Below are 14,033 nucleotides of genomic sequence, written 5' to 3' on the forward strand. Positions count from 1 at the left end.
TAGAGGGTGGCGGTGCCAGCATACTGACAGTCGAGATCCACTACCATATAACCATGACATTCACCGTGCACAGATCTATACTAATACATCCGTTACAATGCTGTACGAAAAGAGCTCCACCCGAGCAACCGAACGAGGCTTAACTGACCTGCACCTTACTCGCTGTCGAAGACTAGGCAGCGAACCTCAATGGACTCCCGATGCGGGGCCTCCGGGGGGCTGCTCTTGTCCAAAAACGCCGAGTGCGGAGTCAGCCTCGCGCGGTCCACATCGGAATCGTAGCACTTAATGAGCGTCACCTCCTCCGGAGTCTGGTTCGAGAGGTAATACCACTTGTGATTCGGGTTGTAGCGCACGCTGAAGATGCTGCCCTCACGGTGAGGATAAATGAAGCGCACCGGGACAAGATCGTGTTTGGTGTCGAGGTAGCGCCAGTCGGACACGGCGAGCGGCTTGTGTGCCACGGGGTGATGGATGGGACGCCACACGTTGATGATGCGGACGCGCCCTTTGAGAAGACGGTCTGCCTCCTCGCCAAGGTGATAATGCACACGCTGCACGGACGCCTCGAACGTTTGGTCGATGTGCACACGCTCCTGTATGATGCTCAGCCTCTGCAAGATGCGACAGCGGGAAGAACATACGACCGGTCCGCGATTGTCAGGCTTGCTGCCAACTTCGGGGGCGGGCTTGCGCCTGATTTGTGGATGCAATCAACACCCGGCGCTCCTAGACAGACGGAGCTAACCTGTACTGACCTGATAGTGTGGTCGAAAATGAAGACGCGCTTCGCGCCAACTTCCTTCTTCAGAAGTTCCTCGACTTCCTTATAGTACTCCGTCTTGATGCGCTCCTCGTCGTCAAAGTCCTTCTCAGCGCTGAGGTGCTTCACGAACTGGAAGCCACCATTATCGATCGTGAATTCGGACTGACGGCCGCGAGCATCGTGGACAGTAACGGGGTGGGTGTCGGTACCGATATTGTCGCGTGGAACGCCTTCTGGCGGTTCGAGGACATACTGGTACGGTGCCTCTTCTCCAATAGGAGAATAGTAGTTGAGCGTCGTCGGGACGTCGTGGGGTGCGAGGACTGCTGCTGTGGCCATTGCGAGATACTGCTGTGTATGAGTAATGTTTGACGATGAGGCGAAAGGTGAAGCCGAGCTCGTTTATATAGCACCTAGGACGAAACAGCCGCCTCTTGGTGAGACGGACTTGGTAAGCAGGATCCCGGTCAGAAGCAGGGGTGGACCGCGGCCGGAATACAAACGACCAAAGTGCTAGAGAAACATGTCTTGGTCATCCGTTGAGTAGTCCCGCAGCCTGGCCAGTGGGAGAAAACTGTCGTGCTCGCAGGATCGCATGACGCGACCGCGCCAAAGTTGGAAGCGTAATGTAGCCAATCTATAGTCAATGCTGCCTGGAGTGCTTATTGATCATGCATTTGGAGCGTCTCGACGAGCGCATACAACGATGACTAACCGTTGTCCCCGCCGTCCGACTCCGAATTTCTCGGGCTGCCTTGGGAGACCTGAATCATTCCGAGCTTTTCGGAATGTCGTCAGTATCGCAATAGTACACGTTATTCTATCATGGCAAGGCATGAGGCATCTGTGCGAGGCATGCCTCGCCGGGTTACTTACTGACCGTGGCTCGATTTATTACATCGAAGGCTAGACTACTGTAGTTATCATCTACATAGGGCCATGCCCTCAAAGACAATAAACGAGACTCACAAACAAACATACTGACCGTAATGATCAAAGCTTCGCCAGCATCGGTCTCGGAACTACCCGTGACTCTCGTTGAGCATCGCCCACATGGAACCCATTGCCAGGCTGGCAGCAGCTCAAAATCAACATTGCCTACCACAGACACTGTAGGTGAATGGTCGCTCATAAGAAAAACGATACCAGTGACAAATTTCTATCCTGGGTCAGTACTGAATTGACAACTTCAAGTTCTAGCACATACTTGATATCCGGAATTGCGCACGGATTGTGCAGGTGGTGAGCTTGACCAGCATCTGCACTGGATAGTTGCTTTTCTAATGTTGTGCATCATGTACAGGAGCAATTATGTACTGGCATTTTCTTTAACTGAACCGTGACAATTTGCACTGCGCGCGCGTGTCAATCCGAGAGATTCTGGCGCATCCTGAGCGACAATTCATGGAGGGGATTCGGGGTGGCCATACATTGATCACGATTGGTGCATCGACTGAAGTGAGTCCCAGTCTGCACTTTACACACCACGGAATTCAGAAACATCCTATCGCCAGTTAGAAGCCTTGAACCGAGTATGTATAACCCCTAGAATAGGTCCGATGATAGGCGCAAGATGGCGTCTATCTGTCCTTCTCCAGGACTTCCATGTGGTTCTAACAACCACCAGCATGTGGGCTCGTCACACCAGCACACATTACAACCACTGCCAAATCCGTTTTTTTCGTGTCCGGCAATGCGCTCCCCGTATTTCCTCCGGACGACCGCGAGGTATATCGCCCAATGGGTATCGATGCACATGTTCCCGGCTTCCCACCATGGTCCCGTCAGCCCTGTGCTGTACACAGCACACGGTAGACTCGACAGATATCATTCACTTGCTCCCAGGCAGAGAGGCCGCGATTCGATGCACTCCGGCTATAAGCGAAGGCTTCGTATATTTAAATCCCATCCTGGAGTCGACCCTCGCTTGATCACCTTTCGACCACGGCGTCCTCTAAGATGGTTGGTGCTCTCCTTCTCCTCCCGTTGTGCGCAGCGCTCGCGCACGCTCTGCGCGTCCCTCGTATGCCCCTCGCGCAGAAGGTCGCGCCTCCGTACTTGGTGCCCGTGGACCGTAATGGGACTGAACTCCCACCGCTGGACACTGTGTATTACTTTGACCAGCTTATTGACCACAACAACCCGAGCTTGGGTACTTTCCAACAGAGATATTGGCAGACATGGGAGTACTACGAGCCAGGTGCGCTTTTTGATCGCCGATCACCCGCTATTGCCGAGTTAAATGGTATCCACTAGGTGGACCTATCATCATCACTACGCCAGGAGAACAGGACGCCGACGGTCTGTGATGTTTGGATCACGTTCTTATGTATGGTGCTCATGGCAATAGGTTTCGAGGGCTTTCTCACGAATGCGACTATCGACGGGTTGATTGCCCAACAACAAGGAGGTGCAACAATAGTACTCGAGCATCGTTACTACGGCTTATCCAACCCTTACAATAATCTCTCCGTGGCAAGCTTGCAATACCACACGATCCAGCAGGCGATCGATGACTTCGATTACTTCGCGTACAACGTGGAACTCGCCATGCCAGGTGGTGACCATGTTACTCCGAACGAAGCGCCATGGGTTTTGATTGGAGGTAGTTATGCCGGTGCTCTGACAAGCTTCACCAAGGTCAAGTCAGTCTGTGTCGCCTATTTTCTTTTTGCAATATCATGACCATTGTGTTTTGTCAATAGCAAACCTGACCTCTTCTGGGCTGCGTGGGCGTCGTCTGGTGTTGTGGAGAGCATTGTGTGCGCACCATGCCTCTCTGTCCATGTCACCAGCTTATGTGCGGTTGTAGCAACTACTGGGGCTACTTCGACATTATTCGCAAGCACATGCCACAGAACTGCTCATCTGATGTCCAGGCTGTCATCGGGTACATTGACGATGTCTTCACGTCGGGTAACATCCAGGAGATCAACTCCATCAAGACAACCTTCGGCATGAACCTCTCACATCTGGATGACTTCGTTAGTGCTCGTTAGTACTCTGTTGAGCGGCGTTGTTGCTGGCGATCGTTCTGACAACATAACCTACAGTCTCCTACCCAATCTTCTACTGGCAAGATCTGCAGCCGTCGCCGGAGCTGACTGATCTCTCCTTCTTCGAATTCTGTGATGCGCTAGAAGTTAAGGACGGCGTCAATGCCCCCACTGAGGGCTGGGGACTTGACTACGCCCTGCAGGCATGGGGCTCGTGGTGGGAAAATGACTTCCTTCCATCTGGTGAGTGGTATATTAGAGCATTCTCAAATAGTCTGACACATTGTTTGATTGGACAGCTTGCGAGGGTCAGACCATTGAGTACGTTCGCTTGTAATCTCTTCGTGGCGATATGCTAATCCATTTGTTGCACTAGGGAATGCCTTGGTTCCTATGATGCCAACGCGACGTATTATACCGACATCTCGGTTAACAACGCAGATCGTTCGTGGATGTGGATTGTGTATGTTACGTTTCGCGTACGTGCGATTTACAATGAGGCTGACCTCATCTAGGTGCAACTACATGGGCTTCTTCCAGGACGGTGCGCCTGCAGGTAATCCGACGATCGTCTCTCGACTCATCGAGCCCATCTACACCGAGGTCAGTTTGCCTTCGCTTTGTTTGCTTCAGGCTGCGCTTGGTACTGATATCCACACTCTACAGCGCCAGTGCACGTACTACTTCCCCGAAGCGTTCAGCAGCCCTCCCACTCCGCAAGTGACCTGGATGAACTGGGAGTACGAGGGCTGGAACGTGCAATCCGACCGGCTTTTCTTCGGCAATGGACAGCGTAAGCACACCCACTCGTATTGACTCAGTTTCCCCCTCATCACGCGTGTATAGGTGACCCTTGGAGGGATGCAACAGTCTCCGCCGATAACACGTCGTTCCCCAGCACAGCGTGGCAGGAGATTGAGGTTGGCGACGGTTTCCACTGCTCTGAGATGTACACGGTCAATGGCCAGGTCGACCCCACGATTGCTAAAGTGCAGGAGGAGGGGCTTGCCGCGATGAAAGGGTGGTTGGAGACTTGGACGCCTCCCAGTCAGTGATTTCTCGCTGGCAGCTGATTCTGTCCATTATCCCGGATGGATTGACTATCTCGGTTATGGATGGCTGGAATTGTGGGATGTGAAAAAGAGAATGTGTATATACTACTTATTGGGATCACAATGGGAAATTTTGGCTGCGTGCACCTAACCAGAGCGTATGGTCGATTGGCGTGTTCTTGCGCGCGTGGCTCAAGGCAGCTCGTCGAATATAAAGTACTTCATTCTCTTACGTATCCCGTGGACTCCGTCGAGGCCAAAATTGCTGGATGACTGAGCAGGAGTCTACTTTAAGCATAACGTTCAGGTTATTTATACCATGTTAGGCGGGGGCACGTGCATCGCACATGCTCTCCCCGCGTTCGCCTTCCAACTCTACCTTGTACTTTCAACAAATCTTAGCCTTCTGTAGCTTCAAGTCGTTCCCAGCTTATTTCAGGACTTTATCAATATGTCAGGCTTTGAGCGTGTGACGCTGAACGGTATATATTCGATCGTCAACGCGTCATTTCAAGTACCCGTTCAGATGCTCAGTAATAATCAAAACGAGCAGGTCGTATCTGGTGTTCCCTTTTTCTATCCCCCGATTATTCCACGAGAGCAAAAGGCATGTTCTTTATCTTTGCACTGCGTGAGATAATCTTGCCGACCTAACGATTGCCTTTTCTGGTATGGATACCAGTGGTTTGTGATGGGTAATGATAATGGACGGCACACTGTAGAGAATTTCAAGCACCATCTTTACTTAAAACCTCACCCTAATCATGATAATTTCACACCTGTGATTGGAACACGGGAGTTGATTTCTACCTGGTATATAGAGAGGTCAACAGATCATGTGCCGCACGTTTATCGGTATGTCACCAGTTGCCAGTATCGGCTCGATAGACCGTGCTGACCGAGTTCATCACATTCTAGAATCAGAAATACCACCGAATACACTAGCTTATGCTGGGCACTGAAGGATGGACGCCCCGAGACTCCAGTATGTCCCTAAATTCTGAGGTCTCCTATCTTGACGTCGAACTGATTGCTTCGTAAGGTCAATCTCGTTGCGAGTAGCCATTCTCATCTTGAATGTTTGTGGCGCATACAACCATGCTCTCCTCTAGATAACGGAATCGAATGCGATGCAATGTCTAGACTGCAGGACCAAGGACGCAAGGACAGCCGTGCAAGTCGAAGGAAATCCAAAACCCTGGGAATCCAAAAACATTACCGGCAAGAAGTTGCCAACCAGCGTGTTGTTTACATAGGGAAAGCCCCTTGCAGACTTTGAAGATAGTCAAAGAAAGCTGAAAGGTCCTTGAGTTCTGCCTGGTGCCCATCATGGGCTTGCAGCGTATCTCGCGAACAGAGCTACTAAGTCGACCTCAATCCCTTTATTTGTTCGAACACACCTCTCCTTGCCATGTTGACCGGATCCCATTAGCTCGGACTGTCGCGTTGGCAGTCCGTGCTAATGGGTTTGGGAGGAGTCGTCTTTGCCCCAACCGAATGGATAGCCAGTTTGTCCATCCTCGATTTGACAAGGCGTTCAGTGGCCAAGACGACCGCTTTTTGCTACCTTGCCGAATGCTACCTACCACTGGAGTTAACAGTGCCACCGTCTCGCTGTTCTCGCTGTTGAGGCAACGGCGGCGATATGAAGACGGGTCCGCAAGTCTGCACGCTCGCGCGTCACTAATCTCACCATCCCCTAACTAGTCCGACCGAGAATGACAAGTAATTTTATTTCTATCTCTATTTTCGAACTTCATTCATCAAGTCTTATCATACATACTGGTCATGATACCTTTGAGAGGGGGACGTGGTCGTTTTGTATGGTGTTGTTACATGTAACTCGACGATATCACTCCATGACATTCTTCCTAAATCATACAAACGATAATCGAATGAGCTGGTACCATACATACTATCTTCTATATACCGGGCGGCAGCTCACTCCGTATCAAAAACCAAGCAGCGAACCTCAATCGACTCTCGCTGAGGAGCCTCCGGAGGGCTACTTTTATCAGCAAACGCTGAGTGCGGAGTCAGCCTCGCACGGTCCACACTCGAGTCGTAGCACTTGATCAGTGTGACCTCCTCGGGTGTCTGGTTGGAGAGGTAGTACCACTTGTGGTCCGGGTTGTAGCGCACGCTGAAAGTGCTGCCCTCGCGATGTGGATAAATATGACGGACAGGTACGAGGTCGTGATCCGTATCGAGGTAGCGCCAGTCAGAGACGGCGAGTGGTTTGTGTGCCACGGGGTGATGAATGGGACGCCACACGTTGATGATGCGGACGCGCCCTTTGAGAAGCCGGTCTGCCTCGTCGCCAAGGTGGTAATGCACGCGCTGCACAGACGCGTTGTATGTCTGGTCGATGTGCACACGTTCCTATGGAGGAAGATCAGTCTCGAGAAAGGTACCTGGGTCATGCACAGAACGTACGACGGGGCCACGGTTTCCTGGCGAGCGGTTAGCAGTATCGACAGGCTTGCGTCTGCATCACAATTACTATACATCCTGCTCTGGATCTACGATTGGACTCACCTAATGGTATGGTCGAAGATAAATACACGTTTGGCCCCGGTCTCTTTCTTCAGAAGTTCCTCAACTTCCTTGTAGTAGACGGACTGAATCTTCTCTTCGTTGTCGAATTCCTGCTCAGCACTGCTGTGCTTCACAAACTGGAAGCCACTCGTGTCGATCGAAAACTCGGGCTCTCGTCCACGGGCGTCGTGGATGGTGACTGGCTTGGTATCGGTACCAATGTTATTCTGCGGTACACCCTGGGGTGGCTCGGAGACGTATTGGTAAGGGATTTCATCTCCAATAGGACTGTAGTAGTTCAGTGTAGTCGGTACATCGCGAGGAGTGAGAAGTGCTGCTGTGGCCATGATAGTAGCTGTGGAAAGATGGGATGATGCTAGGCCGCAGATGAGAGCTCCATCTTATATTTGAATGATATCCCCGTATCCGAGTCCAGCATTTGTCAGCGCAAGCTCAGTCAGCGAGAAACTCGCATTCCAACACCACCGGAGGCTATCAACAGGTCATTTGCCAGACGCCCTTATACCGGTAGAACTTTGGGAGTTGTCGTGCTTTCAAGACTTTATGACGCAACTGCACCAAACAAGGAATGAAACGCACTTTGTTCACGCAGCGATGCCGAGGCGTTAGTGTACGGCTTGCGTGCTGCAAGGGCCGGTTCTTTAGATGACAAGTACAGTGACCTCACGCCGACGATGTCAAAATATGAGGAATGCAGAGTTGATATAATATTGGAGGAATACCTTTTTGTATCGGTGGTATTTTGTCTGTAGGAACACACAGGGTTCCAATCCGCGGCGAACGTCCTTCTCGCACCAGTGCTGAAATGGAAAGTCCTCCAGTAGCTGACCCAGCACCGAGGCTGCTTACAGAGTCCTGATATTATTCAGGTCCAGGACTTCAGAATGCTGAGAAAGCAAAAGTAGAATTGAATCCTCGAAGTCGGTGACAGACCGGGGAGAGAGGGGCAAACCGAAATACCCGGTACCGGCGGCATGACTGAAGGTCATGTGAAGCGCTCAACTGAGTACAAGCAAACCTCGAGGCGACTCCGTGTTTTCAGCCACCGGTCGCTCTCGGTGGTCCTGACATTGTTGCATTGAACACCGTACTCCTCCAAGCATTAAGGCTAGATGGAAAGGGAGTCAGGGTGCAGGATTCTTGTAATTTCATCCAAAATCGAGCACGCGGAGCGGTTCGTACAACGTGAGTTCTGCGCTCATGCCAAGCTCTTCTGACTTTCCCCGACGAAAAATCAGGCGTGCAGGCCCTATCCAAAACACCGAATCCTGTACCTTCGTCTGAAGACGTGTCCGCTGGTATCACACCTTGGACAATTTCAAACAAATATTACTCTGCTGTCGTGCACTTTCAGACTCGTCAGGTGCAGCAGTTCAGATCGTCTCATGCCGAGGGAGTACCCGCAGTAGTTTTTGTATGGGAGAAAGGCGAGGTATGTGATTCACATTTTCTCATGTGTCTAATTTTTTAAAGAAATGCACGTCACAGTCATATCGAGAATTCCTCTTGGATGCATCAAACACCCTGCGGCATCATGACCCAGAAGTCTCATTGGCAGTGCGATTCGGGGCTGGCTCTGCAATAGACCCGGATGAAGAGGAAATAGACGAATTTCTATCTTCAAACGGGTTTGAATTTATAGAGGGAGAGCGCACCTCTTGCGAGCCTACACCAAACGAAGACAGACATTTTGACGACGAGGATTCCGGTAAGTAAGATCCTCGTTGCTAACAATTGGTCTTTGGATAACCGTTCTGTCAGGGATTCCCGGGCTGCCTCGAGTTATCGATGCCCTAAGCACTATTATGTGGCCTTCCCTTGTGCAGTCCGAGTCCACCCGTAATCGCAAGAGTCGTGCACGCGAGCTACTCGATTGGGCACGCGAGGAGGAAGAGGACGACGGTCTTCGCGCATTAATAACCTCTGAAGGGCTCACGGGGGATGATCTACATACTGACCATAGCGACGACGACGAGCCTGATGAGGCTGGGAGTGAGGCCCCGAGAGCAGCGCGGAAAAGTCGGATGCAGCGTGAAATGGAGGAGCTTGAGCGCTGGCTGGCTGAAGAGGACGGGCGGAGAGAGGAAGAACATGCGCGCGCGTGGATCGCAGACAGGCGTCCCCTGGGTGTGGATGGGTGGCAGGACATACCTACTCCGGTAATCAAGACACCGACGACGGACGCGCCCTCACACAGCGTCCCAGTGCTCGGGTTTGACGACGACTTTACCGAATTCGTGTCTGCTACGTCGCCTGTGCAATCCGCGCACACGGGCACGGATCATCTCGGTGCGTTTATTGAAGATAGGCTCGTCCCCATGCACACCGGCGCATCGTACCGATCACTGGCGTCAGTCTCGGACTTTGGTGGCGCAAGTAGCTCGGTTCCGCATCTCAACGGATCCGACGACGCAGGCGAAGACGCAGATATGCCCTCGCGAGAAGAGGTAATTGAGACCTCTCGTCGTATTTTCGGCTCATCTGGGCCGCTACCAACGCCGGATATTTTAAAAATATCCGAGGCCAGTGGCTCCCATTCTACCGTGAGTGCAGATCCCAGCTCGGATGAGCATGTATTCGAACATCACGATGAAGACGAGGATGAATTTGAGGTCTCGGCGTTTGACCTGTCGCGTGTGCTTAGCGCATTGCATGGTATGAAGGAAGAGATCGGAGGGATGTCGGACGAGAGTGAACGCAGACGTGCCGCAGCCCGTGTTGCGCTCGGACTCGTCTACGGGCTGCAGACAGACCGTGATACATGAGTTTTGGAGGATGACAGCCTTACTCACTTCATGTTGGGATAACATTTCGTGATCTGGTATACTTGAGTCTCCTGGTGAGCACAATGCTGTCCAATTAGACAAACATGAATGCTTCTCATTCGTCACTCCTTATACACGAAATCCATTGAATACATCCTAATACTGATACGTTCCTGTTCGAATGCGGGTCACAAGTTTTTTAACGTAAATCAAGATCTAGTTGGTCGGGGCCGCTGAAAATGAGTGCGTCTTCGGGACTGTTTGTTGGCGCCAAACAAACGGTATAGTCCAGTTCCCGTTGCAAGATGCCCAAGTATCCTGGCTTGTAATTTATGACATTAAACGAGCGGTACAGTTGTCTATATGTCCGTGATGTGATCTCTAGAACTCCATACAAAGAAAGGTCAAAAGTGCGCACCTGGGTACGTTTATTGGATCCAGTCTCAGACGTGTCTTGATACGTGTTAATAGCAGGGTATTTCAAAGCGCACCAACAACTGTCGCTTGTCAGGCCACTTCTATCGCTGATACCTAGCAGATACACAAGCGCCGACATGTATCCTTTCGATAGGACAATATGGACGAGAGGTTGTCTATGAGACGTGTATCAGCATCAATTTAACGAGAGTGTGCGGCAACAACACTGACATACTGGAAGGCTATAGAGGCATAAGTTAGTAAAGCTCTAAAGCTCAATAACTACAATATACATACGTTGATTGTAAACCAAATAGCATTGGCGATCAAAAACATATTCCCAGCGAAGCCACTGGCGTACATTCCTGCAGACAACGTGAGTACAAGACAATTTTATCAGCCGTTACGGCATCGATACCTTTCATCAAGCGATTACATTGTCGGCTATTTATGCAAGTATTGAATGTGTACATGTACGCCTATATTCAAGCATCAGTCTGAGTCTGAGATTGTTTAAGCAGCACTTCACGGAATAACTGACCTTTGGACTGATGGCACTACTAAAAAGCAGGCCCAGCTCTACTCCCAGTGGCAGGAATGAGAACGCAAATAAGTCGCGTAGCACAACGAGTGACTGTGTACATATAGCGACACTAAACAAGACGTTGATGCCTGAAAGAGCACAGATATCAAAAACGTAGGAAAGCGAAAATGAGCGATTGACTTCACCGGTATGGACAGCCTGGTGAGTCCAGATAAAGAAGTTGCTGAGGTCCGGCAACGTATTCGCGAAATCTTTCAATCTGGAAACGAGTGATAGTTGCAGCAGTAGCCCTGTCAGGGTCTAGAGCAGAATTCAGATTTTGAACGAGCTGACGAGCCGTAGACACGCGTCAAGTACATACTTGGAACAACAAGCCTAGTCGTCAAGGCAAGGGATGAACGATTTAGTGATCAGCTGACAGTCGACAAGATTACCACATACAGATAAAAAATGCTGCCAAAATGGGCAGGGTTAGCATCTTGTGAAGGAACAACCAGAGTTGTGACTCGACTTACAACTCTCCCACCAATGGATGCTGGAATCCTCTGCGCCGACAGATGCCACAAGTATAGATGTAGTTATGAGCAGCAGAAAAGTGACGCTTTCAGCAGCAGAAGTGAAGAGGAAGGAACTCGTCAACGCGAACGGCTAGAAGTAAGTACATCATTCGCCAGAGGCCAGACAAGTCCGATGAAGTTTACACACGAGAATCAATTCTCTACTCCGAGAACTCCTAGCCAATGAGCATATCAGATACTGACAGCATGCCGTGGTGTACCACCTACCTATCCCAGAATCGATCCGCAGAAAGAATACTTTGGCTGCATAGCCAGCCAGACCAAGCAACATTGACGAGGACAGCGACGAATAACAGTTGCTCAGATCTGGAGTATTTTTAAAATCAAATACAGGGTCAGAAACTACTGATTGAATTCGATGATGGTTTCTGAACTTACCGATCTGACGCGACTTGGGCGATGGAGGGATGCACCATGGTTGTTTCATTCATGGTAGATATCATCAGGACACTAAGAGAGAGTGGGCTTGAAGGAGCGAATATGGGTGGAACTTACGCGAAGAGATTGAGAGTGCGTCTAGAGTCGAAGCCGGGTATTTATACAAGAACTTCCATGCGCCGCACTCCATTCTCGATTCGGAGCGAGTACTAACAACAAGCCGTGATCAATCTGTACCTCCTCTGAAGAACCCTTTGCAAGCTGTCGCATAGAGGAACACAATCACCCTTTGAAGACGGACTTAGCTGCACTCGATCGTGCGGGAATTTCACGTGTGTAGTTCTCCGCGGAGTGACCTTTAGACTTACTCGAAGTTGATGGAGACCGTGCCACGCGATACGAGCCTGGCTTTCCGTGTATTTTGGTTGTATGGGCACGGCTATCAGTCTGGAGAGTCAACTCGAGCGAATACTGGCGACAAGAGTTACCAGACGAGAATTGTCTCATGACGGCATCCTTGGAGAAACATCTCGTTTCAGTTTAAATTCCGTCAGAAGAAGAGGCTGATACCGGGTTTGTATTTAGCACGTTGGGCAATACACGTTAGTATTAGGGAAACTTACATTGCTGTGGGCGATCTGGAGGACACAGCTGACATGCAGCTGTGGCTTCCTCGGATCACAGTAGACGAAGCAATAGTTATAGCCTAGCCATGCATCGGAGTATAGAAGTCCTATCTAATCGGAGAGCCTGTTAGGCAATTGCAAAGCTTTTCGAATACAATACTTGCTGCACGAGAAGGAGAATGAAAGCGCAGCAAACCGTACAGTACACGATGGTCCGAAGTTGCTAAGGATACATTCACATTGTTATTGGTCTGTGATATTTGGGCCACCTGCAAGTAAACGATACATAGCATGATACAGCATAGCAAAAGACTCCTTCCACGCACTGCGATGAACATTACAGACAGTCCGAACTACTGCACTACTGCTGCTCATGCATCTTCTGTCGGACGCTCCTTCCCAGTTTCGTCTCGGATGCCACCCTCAGAGAAGTTCAGGATACCCGCGACATCCAGCAACTGCACAACTTCCTCCGCCTCGGTGACGGACATGCTTCCCAGCACCTTGTTCACCTTGTCTAAACTCTGCGACTGCAGCGCTTCTTGCATTGCCTTCGTGAAGCCTTGGAATACATCCCACCGCAATTGGAGCGCCTTGCGGACGTCCTCGATGTTCGCATTCTCCAGCCCCTCACCCTCAAGTTGTAGATGCTCCGGCGGCGGTCCGTCTGGCACATTGAAGCTGATCGACTGTCCCGGGTTCTCCGGGACGAGTTGGATCTGCTCCGAGCCGGCACCCACGGCGGCCTCTTCTGCCTTGGATACCCTCACACGCTCGACGAGGTGTGCGTAAGTGTCCGCTACATCTTTCTCGAATACGGACGTTGCTCTTACGTCGTGATCAACCATTCTGTAGTGTAGCCGCTCATCGTCAATATGAAATCAAGAAATTGACTTCGCACTCACTTTCGGAAGAACACCCGGACACCATCTCTGCCGAGTCGGTCACAATACTGAAGCAAGAGACTCTGGTGCACACATTGCTGCGCGTAGCGGCTCTCACCATTGCTCTGCGCTCGGAACGCCGCTACGAGTAGCGCGTCAGATGCACCGGGCACGATAACATCGGAGTGGGCTTTAATAAACTCCCAGGACTGCTCGTATCCACGAAGCGGAAGGCGCGAGAACTGTTCGAGTACTGGTGTCAGTTCAGGTAGTTCGTCTTCCTCCGCATCGTCCGAGGCGGCAGGTGCGGATGATGAGCCTTCTGCGAATGTGTCGTCCGCGGCCGCGACACCTTTCGCATTAATTGTTTCAAACTCGGTCGTTTTTGCTGTTGCTGTCTTCTTTGAGGCACCTGTTTTCGCACCTTTGATCGCAGGCGGCGCAGGCTTGGGTGGCACATACTGGGGG

At 50.9% G+C, this 14,033-nt stretch overlaps 5 protein-coding genes across 5 annotated transcripts; 2 read left to right on the forward strand and 3 right to left on the reverse strand.

Annotated features, from left to right (window-relative positions):
• Positions 1–155: 155 nt before the first annotated feature.
• Positions 156–1,105, reverse strand: FIBRA_03597 (uncharacterized protein; the record flags this gene model as incomplete). The annotated part of the gene is made up of 3 exons (XM_012325434.1): positions 156–596; positions 645–696; positions 759–1,105. The coding sequence occupies 3 exons, from the start codon at positions 1,103–1,105 to the stop codon at positions 156–158; spliced, it is 840 nt and encodes a 279-aa protein (XP_012180824.1).
• A 1,620-nt stretch (positions 1,106–2,725) lies between these two features.
• On the forward strand, positions 2,726–4,817 carry FIBRA_03598 (uncharacterized protein; the record flags this gene model as incomplete). The annotated part of the gene is made up of 11 exons (XM_012325435.1): positions 2,726–2,966; positions 3,023–3,067; positions 3,117–3,411; positions 3,472–3,528; positions 3,579–3,760; positions 3,820–4,005; positions 4,062–4,083; positions 4,139–4,225; positions 4,278–4,365; positions 4,429–4,555; positions 4,609–4,817. The coding sequence occupies 11 exons, from the start codon at positions 2,726–2,728 to the stop codon at positions 4,815–4,817; spliced, it is 1,539 nt and encodes a 512-aa protein (XP_012180825.1).
• Positions 4,818–6,755: 1,938 nt separating this feature from the next.
• FIBRA_03599 (uncharacterized protein) lies at positions 6,756–7,699 on the reverse strand (the record flags this gene model as incomplete). Its single annotated transcript, XM_012325436.1, has 3 exons — positions 6,756–7,196; positions 7,251–7,302; positions 7,353–7,699. 3 exons carry the CDS (start codon positions 7,697–7,699, stop codon positions 6,756–6,758), a joined length of 840 nt encoding a protein of 279 aa, XP_012180826.1.
• Positions 7,700–8,485: 786 nt separating this feature from the next.
• On the forward strand, positions 8,486–10,138 carry FIBRA_03600 (uncharacterized protein; the record flags this gene model as incomplete). The annotated part of the gene is made up of 4 exons (XM_012325437.1): positions 8,486–8,558; positions 8,612–8,805; positions 8,862–9,081; positions 9,135–10,138. 4 exons carry the CDS (start codon positions 8,486–8,488, stop codon positions 10,136–10,138), a joined length of 1,491 nt encoding a protein of 496 aa, XP_012180827.1.
• A 199-nt stretch (positions 10,139–10,337) lies between these two features.
• On the reverse strand, positions 10,338–12,093 carry FIBRA_03601 (uncharacterized protein; the record flags this gene model as incomplete). The annotated part of the gene is made up of 12 exons (XM_012325438.1): positions 10,338–10,731; positions 10,787–10,797; positions 10,853–10,920; positions 10,974–11,034; positions 11,097–11,227; positions 11,285–11,399; positions 11,461–11,474; positions 11,541–11,552; positions 11,615–11,747; positions 11,805–11,832; positions 11,885–11,983; positions 12,056–12,093. The coding sequence occupies 12 exons, from the start codon at positions 12,091–12,093 to the stop codon at positions 10,338–10,340; spliced, it is 1,104 nt and encodes a 367-aa protein (XP_012180828.1).
• Between the last annotated feature and the right edge of the window lie 1,940 nt (positions 12,094–14,033).

The sequence above is a fragment of the Fibroporia radiculosa genome, assembly GCF_000313525.1.
Source record: "Fibroporia radiculosa TFFH 294 genomic supercontigs, scaffold2125, whole genome shotgun sequence".
NCBI lineage: Eukaryota > Fungi > Basidiomycota > Agaricomycetes > Polyporales > Fibroporiaceae > Fibroporia > Fibroporia radiculosa.